At 55.4% G+C, this 18,058-nt stretch overlaps 2 protein-coding genes across 2 annotated transcripts; one reads left to right on the top strand and one right to left on the bottom strand.

Annotated features, from left to right (window-relative positions):
* Positions 1-3,907: 3,907 nt before the first annotated feature.
* LOC141462421 (transmembrane protein 121-like) lies at positions 3,908-4,846 on the top strand. Its single transcript, XM_074144237.1, has one exon. It carries the CDS (start codon positions 3,908-3,910, stop codon positions 4,844-4,846), a length of 939 nt encoding a protein of 312 aa, XP_074000338.1.
* Positions 4,847-7,129: 2,283 nt separating this feature from the next.
* Positions 7,130-17,232, bottom strand: RRP36 (ribosomal RNA processing 36). The gene is made up of 7 exons (XM_074144673.1): positions 16,976-17,232; positions 12,714-12,852; positions 10,092-10,158; positions 9,000-9,104; positions 8,803-8,877; positions 8,573-8,690; positions 7,130-8,326 (listed from the first exon to the last, which is right to left on the bottom strand). Exons 1-7 carry the CDS (start codon positions 17,136-17,138, stop codon positions 8,187-8,189), a joined length of 807 nt encoding a protein of 268 aa, XP_074000774.1. The 5' UTR covers positions 17,139-17,232; the 3' UTR covers positions 7,130-8,186.
* Positions 17,233-18,058: the final 826 nt, after the last annotated feature.

The following is an 18,058-nucleotide window of genomic DNA, read 5'->3' as shown; positions in this document are numbered from 1 at the left end:
GGCAGGGGGGTTGGAACTCCATGATCTTTAAGGTCCCTTCCAACTCTAACCATTCTGTGATTCTACTTGGCATACCCAATTTCTTGCTTCCCCGCTCTGATGTCACCTTCCAGCACCTTGGGCGCCTGAGGCCTTATTGTGATGTTCATGTATGCTTCAGCACCCCGTGAGCTTTTTCTGAGAAGCTGCTCCCAGTTTGTTTTTTTTTTTTTTTTTAAATTGCCTTCCTGAAGAATGCCTGTCGGTTCCAGCCACCTCTTGCCCTCCGCTCTGTGACCAGGCTCTGGGGGATATGAGGCTCTTTTGGAGCAGTTGAAGTTCTCGGCGTGGTCCCCAGGCCACTGCCAGCTTTTCACCATCACAGCTGCTGCTTGCTCTTCCTTGCTGACAAACTTCCCCCGCTTCCTGCAGTTCCCCTTCGAGGATGTTTGCGTGACTGATGGATTGCTCCGGTTCTCTCCCAACGCCCTTTGAGTATGTTGTGGGCGCTGCCCTAGAGGGACCTCTCGGTGATAACGGTGAGGTGCAGGTGCCTGAGGCATCACAGGGCTAAGCTGAAGATGCTTTTCCTTCCAGGTCTGCAGCCAGGGAGCAGCTATCTGCCTGGGACCCCTGGTGTACCCCTCTTCGCTTTCCTTCCGTTTTGTCTCTGATCACAGCTGCATCCACGTGCGAACTCCGGCACCCTGGCTCCAGCATCATCTTTTAGAGAAAGCGCGTAAGTATCTGCTCTTTCTCTGGTTGCTTATTTTTATGTGCCTCGTTAAAGCAGCTCTTTACTGCTTCCCACGCGAATGTTGTCACCTCCTGTCCTAGCCTCTAGTGAAGACGCAAGGGTTTTATGAATCCAGCCCAGGGATGAATCATCTTGTCTTTAGCCCCACTGCGTGGTAGCTGCCTCTAGCAACTCTGTCGCACGGGGTACCTCTGTGATCACCCCCCGGGTGCCTCCATGGACCCTTTGCCTCCTCCCTACAGCCTATAAAAATCTGCCCCGATACTGAGTGAGGGCTGGTGCTTCTGTGTCTGGCAGGAAAGATCTAGGGTTTGTTTTTTTGGTGGCTTCCCCTCTCGTGCCTCGCAGTGCTCTCTGCTCAGCTTGAGTTGCAAGGTCTCCTTTCTTCTTTGGAGGCAGGTTACTTTGGCTGCTTTGTTCCTCTGCTCTTTCAGCCCTTCTGGCGCACGCTGCTTTTTTTTTTTTCCCCTCCAGGCTAGGAGAATGATCCCATGGCCAAACTCTTGGACTTGTTCCACCTCTCTAACCCAGAGCTCTGCTCCCTTCGCTCACAGAGGCCCTCCACCTGCCTGCATAGACCAGCCCCATGCTCAACCGCCGGACGCGGGAGCTGAGCCTGGATGCTGGTTCGGTGTCTCCATTTGCCATGGTCACTACAGGTGGGATTCGTACGTCCCTGGTGCCACTCAAGATGCCCCAGGGCATCGGATACAACAGGGGACTCACGGCCACCCTGTCAGCAGCTGGAGGTGAGGTGGCCTGCACTTCTGGCACTCAGTAGCTCTGGCTGGCACTTGTCCTCTCACTCGGGTCTATGCCTGGTTTCGCTCTTAGCCCCGTTCCAGAGATCCCAGCGCCTCCCAATCTTCCGAAATACAGATATATTTACAATAAGCATTTCAAACTCGGAGTGGAAATATACTGGAAAACCTTCCCTGTGTAGCTAAGATCCAAATCGAGCAGAAACAAGCACAGACTTAAAGGCAGCAGACTGCCCAGGCTGGCACAGGAGCGTTTGCAGGGAGGGATGTCCACCAGGGTAAGGGGAACCTTTTGCCTTCGCTGGTTTATCTACACACACACACACACACACACACACACACACACACACACACACACACACACACACACACACTGATGGAGGCGGGAGGGTGCCCGGGGAGTGTGTGTGGCGGGGGGGGGGTAACCGGAGGAAAGCGGGCAGAGGGGACCGGAGCAAGAGGGGGCGGCGGGCGGTGCCGGTGAGGCGGGGGCCGCCGCAGTCCCCGCCCGCCCGCCCCGCCGGGAGGGGCCAAACGCCGCCGCCGCAGCAGAGCCGCCGCCGGGGCGCGCCGGGCGATGCCGCGCCGGGCCCGGGGCCGCCGCCGGGGCCCCCGCCGCTGCCGCCGCCGCCTTACCCCGGCGCCCCGGGGAGCCGCCCGAGGTAAGCGCGGCCCGGGCGGGGGGGTCGGCGCCGGGCCCCCTCCTCGGGCCGGGCCTGGGAAGGGACGGGGCGGGGGGGGGCTTGGGACGGGCAGGGGCCGGGGGTGTCCGTGTGCCCAGGCACCCCGAGGGGACGCAGCCTGCGGTGGGGTGCGTGGCGGGAGGCAGAGAGCGGGGTGGCCCCGCTCCGAGACCGGGGCGGGCGTGGGGACCGGCCAAGCCCCCTTCCTTCTTCGGGGGGGGGGGGGGGGCACAGCGGCTGGGGCTGTCCCCGGCTCCTCCAAAGGCTTGGCGAGGGGTGTATGTGTGCGAAACGCGGGAAAGACAGCACACACACACCCTCCCCCCCCCAGCTGTGTAGCACACTCCAGATGTGCCACATCCCTGCCAGCCTCCCATCGCTCCCCCTTAGAGGCACCCGGGTCTGGCAGGCGTAGGCTTCGCTGCCCCCCTCGACATGCCAGGATGGGTCCCGGAGATGGAGGACCGCCCCGGACACCTGCTCCCCCGCCCAAAAAGCAGGAGCTCAGGTAGCTTGTGCCCAGGGCCCTGTGCCATCGGTGTCAGCCCCAGGAGCACCAGCGTGCAGGGGTGACCGTTAACCACACGGTCAAGCGCCACCCACACGCTGCCCTCCGGGTGACCAGGATGGCATCCCGGGATGGCATCCCAGGACCCCATCCCAGGACCCCTGCGTGGCCCAGGTACAGCTGAGCGCAGGCTCTGCACAGGCAGCCACCGTGCAGCGCTGTGCCACACAGTCAGCAGGCCAGCTTCATCCTCCATTTCAGCCGGGGGGCTGGCTCCCCTCCAGAGCAGCTGGCGAGCCCTGCCTGGTGAGGCCCCGACTCCGTCCTCCCTCCGTCTCTGGCAGCAGCTGCCTGCAGCTGTGCTTGGCCAGGGGGAGGGAACCTGACAGCCCCCGTGCCGTCCAAGGCAGGCAGGGTGCTTTTGGGGGACCGTGCTTCGCTCTGCCCCAGCCTGGGAAAGCTGAGCATCCAGCTGAAATCGAGGGCCTGTTGCAGAGCTCCTCCTGTCCTGGAGCTGGGGGCTGGTGCTGCTTTTCCGTGCTTTCAGTTCATCGCCCTGGGGCAGGGTGGGCCTGGGCAACCAGCTGTAGGCACAGCTCATGGGGAGCGTGAGGCTGAAGGAAGCTGAAGATGTTGGGCTGATTTCTTCCCTCCCACCCCAACAGGAGAGCCAGGCTAAAAATAATCCGTCGCCTCACGCTGTGCATGAAAATAAAGGAGACTAAAAAGAGAGCGGTCCTGGATCATAGCAGTTAAGGACCCGTTGGGTTTAAAAGCATAGATGCGGTCTTGTGTGCCATGGGGTGGAGAATAGAACCAGTGCCACTGGCTGGGAAATCCCATGGAAAATAAGGCATATATCCTTCACAGTAGCAGAGACTAACCAGCGTGATGAGCTACTGGAAAAGGCAGTAGCATCGCGAGTGCTTTGAAGGCTGTCCAGCCTGCCCCACCACGTCCCCATGTGCAGCCTAGCAGCTGGGTTTCAGCCAGCACGTGCCACCAGGATGGCCTGGCCAGGAGTCTCAGCAGCACTTGAGCTAGGAGTCTGAAGGTTTTGAACAAACCAGGCACACGGGATGGGAGAAGAGTCTGTGAAACCCACCCCACCTTCTTTCAGCCATCTGCAGTTGTTGGGGAGGAGTAGAAGGGGGGCTCAAGAGTAGGGATGGGGAATCCCAGCAGCTCCCTGATGACCCTGCCTGTTCCTCCATGCAGGATGGTTCCCCCACCACCCGTCAGCAAGCCCCACGTGTGCCTCTCCACTGTACTCATCATGACTAGCCTCGTCCTCATGGATGCCTACCTTGTGGAGCAGAGCCAGGGCTCCAGGAAGCTGGGCATCTGTGTCATGGTGGCAGTGGGTGATGTGTGCTTCCTGCTGGTGCTCCGCTACGTGGCCATCTGGGTCGGGGCAGAGGTAAAGACAGCTAAGCGGGGCTACGCCATGATCCTCTGGTTCCTGTATGTCTTCGTTCTGGAGATCAAAGTCTACTTTGTGTACCAGAACTATAAAGCTGACCGGAAAAGCCTGGATCTCATCGCCCGCAAAGCGCTGACCTTGCTGCTCTCCATCTGCATCCCAGCCCTCTACGTGTTGTTGGTGGCCACAGAGCACATGGAGTATGTCAGGACATTCAAGAAGAAAGAAGATCTCCGAAACCGCCTCTTCTGGGTCATTGTGGACATGCTGGACGTGCTGGACATCCAGGCCAACCTGTGGGAGCCTCAGAAGAAGGGGCTGCCGCTCTGGGCTGAGGGCATCATGTTCTTCTACTGCTACATCTTGCTCCTGGTCCTCCCTTGCGTGTCCCTCTGTGAGATCAGCATGCAAGGGATCGGCATCATGCCACACCGGATGATGCTGTACCCCATGCTGAGCATGCTCACTGTCAACATCACCACCATCTTCATCCGAGGCAGCAACATGATCTTCTTCAGGGACGCCCGGGTCTCCAGCATCTTCATGGGCAAGAACATGCTGGCCATTGGGCTGAAGGTCTGTACGTTTGTGCAGTACCAGCGGCACCGGCACCACACGCCCCCGGGGCCGGATCTGGCCCTACCTCACAGCTCCCAGGCTCAGCCCTCCCCGGGGCTGCACAAGTCCCGGAACCAGCCAGCCTGCCCTGAGGAGCTGGCCCAGGACAACACGTGACAAGCCAGCAGGAGCCACAGCCTGGGCACCACCACGCCTGGCTGTACCTGCAAACCTGAGGTGGGCTGCTGAGCTCCCCGCCTGGACAGAGAGCAACGACCCTGCTCCCTCCCTCCCTGGGCAAAGCTGCTCCGGTCCCCAAGGGTTGCACGGTGGGGGGTCCCCCATTGCAGCCTCCGTAAGGCCAGAGAGCAGTTTGGGACCTCAGCACCCCACCGAGCGAGATGGGCAGCGGAGCGGAGGAGGCCATGCCGCGTGCCATGTCTGGCTGGGGCCAGGCAGCCCTACTCCGTGCCGGGCTCCCCCCATCAGCGCTCCCCACGCAGCACTGCCTTCTGGCCAGCCAGGGCTCAGGCCATGGTGGCTGCACAGGGACACTGGGGGTCACCCGCTCTGCAGCTGTGGTTGGGCCTGGCTCTAGCTTGGTGCTTGGCAGCAGCCTGCTCCCCGCTACCTAAGCTGGGGTCCCCATGCTGGAGGAGCAAGGTCCGGGCCTCCCCCTGCCTGTCACCCCTCAGCCAGCTGCAAGCCCGGGGGGGGACAAGAGGGGGTGACTGTCCTTTTTCGTATCTCCCTCTTTGCAATAAAAGACCTGAGCCCTGCAGCCTCCTCCTATCTGTGTCCCTGCCAGCAGGCAGGTCCCCCCAGCTCCCATGGGTGCCTGGAGCACGTGTGGGGCGGGGGACTCACTCAGTGACAGCCCAGGCCTGGGGAGAGCATCCCAGGCACCTGGGTCTGAAGCCATTCCTCCTGGCCAGCAGCTGGGAGAGGAGAGAAAGGTCCTTGTGAGAGTGGTGGCCTCTGAGGGTGTCACTGGTGGGGGTTACGTGTGGAAGCTTTGTCAGCTATCACTGTCTGTGCAACCAGCTCCAGTTACATCAACTGGTGCCAGCCATGCCCAATGGCTGCCCTCCCCAGGGACACCCATAGCACACCCCCACGCTCCACCTGCAGGGACACCAGAGCAGGTCTGGCAGAGTCACACTGCTGGGACAGCATTAGAAATTGAAGGAAAATAACCCAACTGACTTCTTGAGGCTGGAAGGCCACTGGGAAGAGCAGCTCGCCTGGCAGTAGAAAGCTCTGGAGATGTTGGAAGCAGCTCCCCTGGCAGTAGAAAGCTCTGCAGATGTTGGAAGCACCTCCTCCTGTTGGAGCTGGTGTTGCCATGCTGCTGCCTGCCCCAGCACCCAGTGTCACCACAAGAATGTCTAAGCTGGGTAATGCCCCAGGGCTTCCCCCTGACTGACAAAGCCTCCACACGTGCGTCAGGCCATAGTTGTCCCTCACCGCTCATGTGCTGAACAGAAGCGGGTGACAACCCAGCAAGGATGTCCTCCTTGCAACCAGGCTCAGGAGGAAGGAGCCATTTGGCTCCAGATGGGCAGGAGGGGAAAGCAGGACCACCTGAGGGGTGCAGCATGTTGCTCCCTGCTGGACAGGTCCTATCCGCAGCTGGGGATGGGAACACATGGACTCCAGAACGCTGCTCCCGCATGGTCCCTCAGCAAGGCCCTGGCAGCAGTGACAGAGGGGTGAGCCTGTCCCAGCCCCAACCTCCTTCCCTTCTTGCATTAAACTACAGGTGGAGGTTTGTTCAGATCTGGATTAAAAATTGAGACCATAAACCAGCAAACCAGTGCCACAAAGGGGTCAGGACAGCCTTTGGTGCTGCCACGCTGCTCCCAAGGCAACTCCCCCTGAAGGCACCGGCGAGGATGCAGCAGGCTCTGCATCCCACATCACGAGGCAAGAGGAGGAGGAGGACGGAGCCACAGGCGGGTTAAAGGCAGCGGAGGATTTCCATGTGGTCTCTTAGCCAAGCTGGCACATCCCACTTCTACTGCCTCCCCCCAGTTACACGAAAACCTGCCAGCAGAGCAGAACTCGCTTCACCCACAGGAACTGCAGTGGAGGCAGACGCTTCAGCAACACCCTCAGGTGGGCGTGATGGAGTTGCTCATCGTTCTGTTTCTTGCTCATTGCAAGGCCCTTCCCCAAGCCCCACACAGCAGCTGCCCCACAGCACGGCTGTGCCCAGGGAGCACTCTGCCCCGGGGAGCCGAGGCATAACCCCCCTTCCTCGCCCCCAGCACACGCTCTGACCTGTCAGACAGAGATCTTCTGGGTCACGTCCGTGTCCCCTCCTTGTCCGCACAGCCACGGGAGACGGGCAATCAGGAGCGAGGAGAAACAAGAGAGCTGGTGGTCAAAGGTGACGGTGGAGAAATAACTCCTGTAAGTACAAACACTTTTGACTGTAACGGCACCGAGACGGGGAATAAAGGAAAACTGAGGTATTTTATTTCATACCGAATCAGTTTCCTAGAAGCACTAATGGCCCTGTAGAGACCACCTCGAGAAGCCAGGAAGAGAGGCAGCCCCGCTGCAGAGCGGCAGAACCCGAGCAGAGGCAGCAGCGTGCCCTGGCTGCGAGGAAGGGCAGCCCCACCAGGGCACAGCCCACGCAGAGGGGTGCGATTCTCTCTCCGTTACTCAGCACCTGGGAGGCTACACCCAGGTACCACGTCCAGGCTGGGCCTCCAGAAGATAGATGTTGGTCCTCTGGGTCGACTCTCAGCAGTTGAGGATGTGACAGTTGTCAGAGGCTGGAGCACCGGAGCAGGGTTTTTTCACCCTCAGGAAGGGAAGTCTTTGGGGAGACCCTAAGAGCACCCCTTCCCACCCACCCTCAGACCTATGACAAGGCTACTGAGAAGACAGAGCCAGGCACTCCCCTGAGAACAAGGCAGTGATTATGGACTAAACCCAGGCAGGTTTCCCGGAGGAGGAAAAAAAAAAAAAAAAAGAATAATTTTCATCTTGAGAACCTGAAGCAGTGGAGGAGAGACCAAGAGAAGTGGTGATGTTTGTCCTTGGACATTCCCAGACCCAACTGAAGAAGCCCTGGGCAACCTGGTCTGAAGTCCGTGCTAGCCCTGCTCAGAGCAGGCATTGTACCAGAGCCCTCCCACCTGAGGTCCTTTCCCACCTCAGTTGGTGCCTGATAAGACCTGGAGGAGAGCCAGCGAGGCAGAGCAGGGCTCCTGCTCTCCTCGCTAGAGGAAGAGACAAGCAGATGCAAGGACAGAGACAGCTGTCAACACCGCGTGCATCCGCATGACAGACTTGTCACCACCCAGCCATGGCGTAAACCACAAGCGAAGAGGACATTTCAGCTACAAGAAGCGCTATTTCCTTCAGTTCAGCCTCTGCTCCGCTGCCTAACAGCATCGCTGTACAGTGAAAGGCAGATACTGGGAAGAGGGATGGCCACCTTCCAGGCCTGGCCAGGGCAGAGCGAGGCCCGGTGCCAGACAACAGCATGTCTGTCCAGCAGTCACAAGTCCTTCTGTGAGGGCAGACGGCGCTTGTCTTTGATGGCATTTCTCTTCCTCTTCTTGCTCAGGAAGCTCTCCAGCTTTCCACTCCTCTTTAGCTCTGCATACTTCTCGGCTAGCTCCAATTTCCGCTTCTCAGCTGTAGGGAAAAAGGGAGCAAGGTTTTTAAACTGAAGCTCAAATCATCTCTACAGACCAGCCCCTTCTCATCCCTCCCTCCCTCCCTGGCTCCAGCCCCGGCTTGTCCCTCGAGTACCAGCGCTAGGACAATCCCTCCACAGCTCTGGGGAAATATTATGGACAACTCCCTTCCGGTGCTTGGAGTCCTGTCAGCAGTACTCCCTCTGGCTCATCCCGCAGCACCGAGTTCACACCGAGTACTTACATTTCTTTAGGAAGAAGGGTTTCTTTCCCTGCTTGGCCAATTCCCTCTGTTGTCTCTTCAATGACAGCTCCCTCTCCCTCATTTGCTGCTGTTTTTTCTGAGCCTGTTCTTGCTGCGTCTGTAGAGAAAGGATGGCCCGTGTCAGCGAGTGTCTAGGCAGACACCAGTTCGCACATCCCTCTCTTCTACTGCGTTGCCTCACAGGAGAGGAGATGTTGCACTGAACTCACCATGCGGTTCAGGAGCTGCTGGAGTTTCTCCTTCTGCTCCGCGTTCCGGCATTTTTTCAGCTGCTTCTGAACCATCTGAAGAAGAGAGCAGAAAGCTGCATGACTGCCTGCCTGCCACCTTCACTGTGAAAGGCCTTCACGGGAGCTGCCCCTGCCAAGCAAGGTTCTTGGGGCCAAGGACGGGCACACAGCATCACCTCCTTCTCCTGCTTCTTGATGCTGTCCAGGAAGCTGTATGTCTTCATAAATATTTCAGGATTATACTCTCCAGACAGGTCATCAAATCGAGGGTCTCTCTGGACCTGAAGGCAGCGAAGGCAAAGGTATGAGCTGTGGCCAGGATTACCCCATTAATAGCCTGCTTACTCTCATGGATCAGACCTTGCGTAATTTTTTTTTTTTTTTTACTAGCCATATTACACATCCACCATGGAAGACATCTGCAGCTGGCAAAGACTGAGGCCACTAATCAAGGTGGCAGTTCCTCACAAATGCACCACGCCTGCCTCCCGCCTACCAAGCGCCAGGCATTTCCATCTGCAAGTCTAACACCCAGGATCAGCCAATTCAAGGAAGAGCAGCACGAGCTCTGCCTCCAAACACCTGCAATTCCCAGACCAAGAGCTGCCTGAACGTGTGTTGTCATGGTGATGGATTTGGGAATTCATAGAATGGTTAAGAGTTGGAAGGGATCTTAAAGATCATCGAGTTCCAACCCCCCTGCCATGGGCAGGGACACCTCCACTAGAGCAGGTTGCTCAAAGCCCCATCCAGCCTGGCCTTGAACACCTCCAGGGATGGGGCATCTACAGCTTCCCTGGGCAACCTGTTCCAGTGCCTCACCACCCTCACAGGAAAGAATTTCTTCCTAATATCTCATCTAAATCTCCCCTCTTCCAATTTAAAACCGTTACCCCTTTTCCTGTCACTACACTTCCTGACAAAGAGTCCCTCTCTGGCTCTCCTGTAGGCTCCCTTCAGAGGATTTTCAAACCTAATCAGAGGAAATTCAAACCTATCTAGATTTTCGGATTACCTGGGACAGGTCATACGAAAAGGGAGACACAAAAAGAGATCTCTAACTGTGGAAATGAACATATTAAGATGATCCAGCAACGATAAGTCAAAGTTATATTCAGATTAGAAACTAGATGGACACCAGACAGTGGCCCAAGCCCTATCCTCTGGAAACAGCCTGTGTCACCTTCAGCAGCTCCGTTCCCATGTCTGTGCCCGATTAGCATTGCTAAGGGAAGTCAGGTCCTGAACCGGGGAAGGGAAACACCCACCTGCTTCCTAACAGGGATGACTTGTCTCAGAAAAGGTACAGGCTTCTTGGCGGACATCTCCAATGGCCTGAAAAAGAGAAAAAGGTACTTAAGAGGAGCAGAGGACAGAACGAGGCCCAGGTTAACACGTCAGGAGGTTAGCCAGACCCTCAGGAGAACATTACTGCGCAGTGCTGAAACGGCAGACTCTCCCACTCGATCTGCTCTGTGGGTATCATGGTGCGAAGAGGTGACTTGGTCAAGAGCCAAATAAGGCTACTACAACCAAACAATCTATAAATGCGTGGTTAAAACGATCTTGCACAAAACTTGATGCGGCCCCACAGTATCAAGCGGAAACCCACATCAGTAAATGAACCATACTCAATTATTCCTCTCCCTTCTCCACGTTTTCATTCATCACGCAACAACCCTCTTCTATTCCTGGCCCACCAACTCATCCACTCTTGGCCAATACTTACGCTGAAAGGCGAGACCAAAGTCAGGAATTTCTGCACCGAGCTGGTGGTTACAAAGACAGGCCAATTACCGCTGCGGCCAGGCTCCGTGAGAAAGCACACCGTAACACAAGTAAAGAAGAGGTCAGCCCCCAGGAATAAGGGCTGTACAGCTTACAGCGCATATCCCAAAAGGTCCCGATTCACTGCGAAGTCTCGTGAGGACCACAGGGACAAGCAATTAAGCTAACAAGTTCTCCTTGCAACACAGGCCTTTAGAGCTCGATGTTTTAGATGGAAGAAAGGGACAGAATAAGGTGGGAGAACGGGGTTTTACTCTCCCCATATTACTTGGATGCTGCGTCCTGCGATTTGGCAGTACATAAGGTAAGTTATTAGAAACATGAAAAGAGCTGTGAACCACCCACTGAGAGTGCCCCACCGTGCAAAGATTACACCCACATTCGGCAACACACTAACACCTGGGCAGGAACATAAACAATCCCACAGGCATAAGTAAGTTCTCCAAATCCCACTCAGGGCAGCGTTCAGTGCGTTTTCGTGTCCCCTGATGTGGCTCCACTCCTGGACGATGCTCTCGAGTCAGCTTTATACAGCATTGCTGATGCCAGCTCAGTTCTGGGGGATCTCCCTGAAGTCTTTTCTTTTAAGAAGCTCACTTCCGTAACAAAAGCGTGAGCGAAACAGCGTGTGGGATTTACAGCGATGCACCACTTAAAGGATTAGGGGAATTAAATAACAGAATTATGCAAACTGTGTGGCAGAAATAGAGACACTATGTGAAGATGTTGCACTACACAAAATCCCCCGGACTCTTGGGTAAAAGTTAAAGCAGAAACATTATTCTAATCAACTGTTTATGGCAGAAAAACATGTATTCAGCGGAGATTCAGAAATAGGTTAGGGATGCCAGGGTAACAGAGGAAACCTGTCCAAATGGCTTAGATACGACTCTGAGGACTGAAAAACCAGCTAACTACTGCAAATAAAGGGTAGTGGTGTAATAGCTGTTACCAGTGGGGGCCCGTGGAGGACTGTAAAAAGATCCGATAGCTTTTGTTGCGTTGAACGCATTTTATAGTCACCACATCAATAGCACAGAGTATGCAAACAGGAGGCATAAAGACGACCGAGGACAGGAAAAAGTCTGTAAGTACCTTAGAAGTGGGGAAAAAGGAAAAACAACACAGACAAGCCACAGATGAGACAATAGCAGAAGGATGAATAAAATTCCAGAACAATCACAGAATCACAGAATCTTCTTGGTTGGAAGGGACCTTTGAGATCATCGAGTCCAACCAAAACCAAAAACACCACAAAAAAACCACAACACCAAAACCAAACCAAAACAAACACCCACAACCACACCCCACACCCCCCCACAAACAGACACAACCCAACAATCTCGGGCACTAGAGCATGCCCTGAAGTGCCACGTCTACACGTTTCTTAAATACCTCCAGGGATGGCGACTCCACCACCTCCCTGGGCAGGCTGTTCCAGTGACTGACCACCCTCTCAGTAAAGTCATTCTGCCTAATATCTAATCTAAACCTTCCCTGCCCCAACTTCACACCATTTCCTCTGCTCCTGTCATTATTCCCTTGGGAGAAGAGGCCAACACCCACCTCTCTACACCCTCCTTTCAGGGAGTTGTAGAGGGCAATGAGGTCTCCCCTCAGCCTCCTCTTCTCCAAACTAAACATGCCCATACATAAACAACCGGCTGTCACTGCAACTCCAGCCAGTGGGAGCCAGGTGGAAGATGATGAAAAACTGGAAGGGGTTCAGAAAACTGCAGGGTAACTATTTCAGGGCCCAGGGGACACAAGTAAAGCACTATCCTACAGCTTAAAAGAGTAGTATGCCGTGGGTTAAAAGTGCCTTAACACAGAGGGTGTAAAGGAATTGAGTGCTGATTTAACTCTCAAGTAACAGGTGGCTGCTGGGGAGTTGAACAGGATAGGATATTAAGAGCTTTAAAGCAGCAACAGACCATTCCCAAATGAAACACTATAGTAAAAGGCATTATTGTGTAGCACATTAAAGGAGTTCTACAGCAGCTCCAAGGCAAGAGCAACACTGCGAGGAGCTCCCAGCATAACTTCTGGAGCGCAGAAAGCTCACATGCACATTTTTCTGATCACAAAAGAATCTCCTTTACCCTTTTTTGCCTTGTTGCTGCTTCACTGTGGCTTCAGTAGGTTTTGCAGTTTTCTTCCCGCTGGCCACCTGCTTGCCCCGTCTCGTTCTCGTATCACTCTGCACCCGCAGCAGTTCCTCAAAAGACATGTCAGATTGATCTGGAAGAGAGCGTAACACACACCTGGAACCAAAGAGATTCTCAAAGCACTTCCCACCCCCAAATTCCACCAAGAGGGATGTCTCAGAGCCTGACACAACGACACAAGCACAGTGGTGCCGGCTCTATACAACTAGATGGCAGAAAGAAGCCGCCGCATCTCTCAGCTTTTGATTTCTCTCTCACTAATCACTGCAGTCTTTAGCACTACAATAGTTGCCCCCTCTCTTTGCTTTCCCCTCAACCTGTCTTTGCTTCTCTCCCCGCTCGGTAGCACACACAAGACCAGTTCAAAGTTTTTACCTGGTACAAAGAGCAGCACGAGCTCTGCGCTGGGCTGTGTTTTGGCCCCATTGCAAATTCTGAGAGGTCACATCTCAGTCCCGACTCTTTCACTTGAACAGTCTGTTCTTGTCCCACCACCTTTAAACCATCACATCCCTCACACCACGAGACCGGCCAGAAGGTCCAGGAAAACCACGTGGCCTGTTCAGTCTGACTGTTAAGACTCAGAGACAGTCCCTCCCCACTGCACACCTGCCACAGCTCAGCTCAGTCTGGAACGAAGCAATTCCCACAGCAGAACCTCCTCAGCACCCCAGAACGCCTGTGAACTACTGAAATCCAGACATTCCACCTTCGCCATCTCACTATAGCTATAAGAATAGCTACAAGAATAGCTTATAGCTTGATTCATTGGGGGAAGAACAAAACTCCACAACAGCAAAAAGCAGTTTCATATTCTAGCCCTGCCGTGAGCTCCCCACGGTGTTATTTACACCTTGTGTTTCATCAAATACTCCTTTTCCCCTCTGACTGCCCACAGAAGACCAACACCACCAACAACAGAAATAGCAAAATCAATTCTACCCAAAGTGCTGATGATATTCTCTGGAAGTGCACAAGATATCCTCCGGAATTTTCTGTTGCTATGTTTCTTTAATATTCCCCAGTGACAGTAATCTTTAACAGTTCTTATAACCACAACATGAAAACATAAGAGGGGAGATTTAGATTAGATATTAGGAGGAAATTCTTTCCTGTGAAGGTGGCGAGACACTGGAACAGGTTGCCCAGGGAAGCTGTGGATGCCCCATCCCTGGAGGTGTTCAAGGCCAGGCTGGATGGGGCTTTGAGCAACCTGCTCTAGTGGAGGTGTCCCTGCCCATGGCAGGGGGGTTGGAACTCGATGATCTTTAAGGTCCCTTCCAACTCTAACCATTCTATGATTCTATGATTATCAACAATGCTTTCTGGATTTACACCTCTAGGTGTTCAGGACTAGCAACCAGAAAACTTTTCTTAAGGCAGCGCTTGGATGTGCTCATTCCATTCTGGAGATAACGGCAGGGGACAAGAAGGAACAGAAGGGTTTGCACTGGCTCGTTCTGAAGGGAAGTCTTGGCAAACGCCACCTGGGTGGCAACTGCCTGCTCAGCACCCCTGAGCAGTGACAGGCACACGGTCTAAGGCTTTGCAATACCATGCTTTTAGCACAAAACACCCAGCTGTGGCCCAGCAAAACCAATCACATCCCGCTTGCGGTGGGTTGACCCTGGCTGGACACCAGGTGCCCACCAAAGCTGCTCTATCACTCCCCTCCTCAGCCGGACAGAGGGAGAGAAAATATAAGGGAAGGCTCGTGGGTTGAGATAAGGACAGGGAGAGATCGCTCACCAGTTACTGTCATGGGCAAAACAGGCCTGTCTTGGGAAAAATTCATTTAATTTATTAGCAATCAAATCACAGCAAGGTAATGAGAAATAAAACCCAAATCTTAAAGACACCTTCCTCCCCTGCCTTCTTCCCAGGCTCAACTTGGCTCCTGATTTCTCTACCACCCCCAACCCCGGCCCCCTGAGCAGTGCAGGGAATGGGAGTTGCGGTCAGTTCATCACAGGTTGTCTCTTCCCCTGCTCCAAGCGTGGGGTCCCTCCCACGGCAGACAGCCCTTCATAAACTCCTCCAAGGCGGGTCCTTCCCACAGGCTACAGTTCTTCAAGAACTGCTCCAACGTGGGTCCCTTCCATGGGGTGCAGTCCTTCAGGAACAGACTGCTCCAGTATGGGTCCCCCACAGGATCACAGGTCCTGCCAGCAAAAGTGCTCCACCGTGGGCTCCTCTCTCCACGGGGCCACGGGTCCTAGCAGGAGCCTGGTCCAGGGGCACATCCACCTGCTTCAGCACGGGGTCCTCCACAGGCTTCAGGGGGACAGCTTGCCTCAGCATGGCCTTCAGTAGAATTTTCTGCTCCGCTGCCTGGAGCACCTCCTCCCCCCTGGCTTCTTCACTGACTTTGGTGTCTGCAGAGTCGTTTTTCCTCACATATTCTCACTCCGCTCTTCTGGCTGCTGTTCTGCAGCAGTTCCCACCCCACAGCCCCCCCCCCCTTCTTAAAAATGTTATCACAGAGGTGCTGCCACCATTACTGATAGAGCCCCTGGTCAAGGCCGAGATGAGACTCGGGGCAAGCTCCTGGCATTTTCTCACAGAAGCAAGCCCTGTAGACCCCCTGCTACCAAAAACCTCGCCGTGCAAACCCAATACGCTGCCCCACGACACAACGTTTTCTGGATGCTCTGCCAGAAGCTGCTGCCAAATTCAGGAAGCAACACGGGGTCAGTCACGTTGGCTCAGAGCGCGGACTCATCATCTCAGTCACTCTCATCTTGGCAATAACCAAGACCTCCTGCTTCAGAATCCCCTCGCATCGTCCAGAAAAACATAACGAGTGTATCCAAGCACCGCCTCAAGAAACATTTTCTTTTTGCTTGTTCTGAACACCCAGGAACTCTGCTCTGTCAACACTCGTTAGTTCTCTGAGGAGGATTAAGGGAATACCACATATCCAGTTTGCCGCACAAGGGAAAAAGGAAACGTGAACACAGCACTGTTTTGTTACACTGCTTCCCCAAAACACCCTTCCCACTTATCTTACTGCAGTTTGACATCCTCCCTTGTGTGGGCTCCCGCAGACACCCTTACCCTGTGCTCATTATACAAGTTACCAGGCTATTGAGCAATTAATCACTACACGAGGCAATATTTCAGCATCACTGAACGTTCAAAGCATCACTGGGCAGGCAAACAAAAGACTCTGAGCAAGGGCAGTCAAAAGGGCAATGGAAGCATTAGAGGAAAGGAAGAACGACATGGAAGCCACTCTAATATTTCACGAAGACACACAAGACACCATCATTTGCATTACAATACTTCACTTGGCTGCAATTCCAAAACAATACTGTTAAAATAGCCAAGGTTTACAAGATGTCATTGGAAATGAGATAAAGACACCATATTAAAAAAGATACGGGATAAAGTAAAGGAGCAGGAAAGAGATTTGGTATAAAGCAGACAAAGAGAAGGCATACAGAGCTTCCACTGAAAAAATATTTCAATACTGGTATGGGATACCAGATCAGACTCGACTACCCAAGACCTAATGGGGAAAGTGCTTTCCACACAGTAGCGTCAGGCCACGAAACACATCCGACTGCCTTTCTTTCTAGGAGACTGAATTAGCCACACACATGGACAAAAACATCTCTTGACATCAGCATAAAAAAAAAAACCAAAAAGGGGTCTGTTTTGGGGCAGAAATGAACGATCCCAGCAGGTGTTCACTTCTGAGCGGCTGGTCTGGCAACTGTGTGCGTGAAAAGGTTACTGGTTTCCGCTCGAAAGTGCTGGTCCTACCCACAGCCTCTGCACAAGGAGGGTTCATGATCCTTAAAATCTGTGCTGATGGGTTCTCCACCAAAATACCTATTAGAAGACAGGATTAGCTTATTTTCCTTGTTTCTAGCACTCTTTCTTGACACTTTAATTTCCCAATTTTTTTCCCCACCTCCAGAATATAATTTACCATTTCTGTGCCGTCTCTACAGCCCATTTCATGGTCCCTCCTGCCATTCCCACCACCACCACCACCCTTTTCCTCCATTATTTTGTGCATTGTTTCCCCTTCTTCCTACCTCTTTGCTAATCTACCCTCAGTTCCCGGGCAGCGCCCTCCGGGAAAAGGTGGCGGTCGCCAGCCCGGGGCCTTTACCCATACCTCTTCCCCCCCAACCCCCACCGCCAGGGGAACTTATCGCCGTCGTCGCTATCGCCGGAGCTCTCACCCTCCTGCGCCGCCTCCAGCCTCCGGAGGGGCTGCTCAAAGGCCGCGCTCCGGCGCGGCGGCCGCACGGGCACGGCCACGGCCGCGGCCTCCGCGGCCTCCTCCTCCTCCTCCTCCTCGGCAGCTGTTCTCCATCCCGCCGCCTGGGCCCGACGCGGCCGCATGTCTGTCTGTCTGTCTGTCTGTCTGTCCCTCCCCCCCGCTCCCTGGCCCGGGCCGGCGCCCGGCACAACCCCGGCGCACTGAGAGACAGACCGAGCGCGCAAGGCGACCGGAAGTGACGGGACGGCGCACGCGCAGACAGAACGAAGCGGATAGGCTGGCGGGGGAGGAAAGGGACCGTTTATTGGTGGGGGTAGTAGGGGCAGGGCGCGTGCGCGGGGGGAAGCCCCGCCCCCTCCGTCGCGTTGCCTAGGAGACAGGCCCAGGAGGCGGCCGGCGGGAAGGTGGCGGCCTCGGGCCTAGGCCAGGCCGGAGCGGCGGCAGCGGGGGGCGGCGGCGAGAGGCTGTCGGCCAGGGCGCGGAGCTGCGCGGCCAGCAGGCTGAGCTCCCGTCCAGCCGCCGGCGGGGCCGCGGCGGCAGGCGCGGGCGGCGTCGCGGTGCGGGGTGTGAGGAGGTGGCGGTGTCGGTGTCGGGCGCGTAGGTAGGCCGCCTCCTCCTCCCTGCAGCGGATAGGGAAGGAGGGAGGGAGGGAGAGAGGGAGTGAGGGGCAGCCCCGGGGCACGACACCGTGCTCCCCTTCTCCCCGTCGGAGCCCTCACCTGAGGCAGCGGCTGGTGCAGGTGATGGAGCCGTCCCTGTAGTCCCGCCGTGCCAACACACTGAGCCAGGCCCAGGTCCGGTCCCTGTGCAGCAGGCGCAGCACTACTGTCTCTGCTGCGGCCCCAGCCCCAAATGCTGCGGGCAAGGGGCCGCGTTAGCCTGCAGCAGGGCACAGCTGCCTCAGTTGCCAGGGCAGGGTGGCATGCTGCCTGTGGACCCCACAGGCTGCCCTGCTGGGGTTTTTAGTCATTCTGCTGCTGTGGCGCCAGTGGGACAGAAAGCATAGGTGGCGGAGTCAGGTCCGTAACAGTCCTGCCTCTCA

Source organism: Numenius arquata, chromosome 2 (assembly GCF_964106895.1).
Source record: "Numenius arquata chromosome 2, bNumArq3.hap1.1, whole genome shotgun sequence".
Classification (NCBI taxonomy): domain Eukaryota; kingdom Metazoa; phylum Chordata; class Aves; order Charadriiformes; family Scolopacidae; genus Numenius; species Numenius arquata.
Note: the sequence above shows the minus strand (reverse complement) of the source record. Positions and strands in the feature narration are given on the sequence as shown.

What these genes read in the sequence shown, in the direction of transcription:
- RRP36 (XM_074144673.1), bottom strand. Translation starts at nt 17,138, where the DNA reads ATGCGGCCGCGTCGGGCCCAGGCGGCGGGATGGAGAACAGCTGCCGAG. An exon ending in TCATCCCTGTTAGGAAGCAG is followed by an intron (nt 9,105 to 10,091) that starts GTGGGTGTTTCC and finishes CGCTGCCTTCAG; the next exon opens with GTCCAGAGAGACCCTCGATT. An exon ending in AGCAGCTCCTGAACCGCATG is followed by an intron (nt 8,691 to 8,802) that starts GTGAGTTCAGTG and finishes CTTTCTCTACAG; the next exon opens with ACGCAGCAAGAACAGGCTCA.
- LOC141462421 (XM_074144237.1), top strand. Translation starts at nt 3,908, where the DNA reads ATGGTTCCCCCACCACCCGTCAGCAAGCCCCACGTGTGCCTCTCCACT.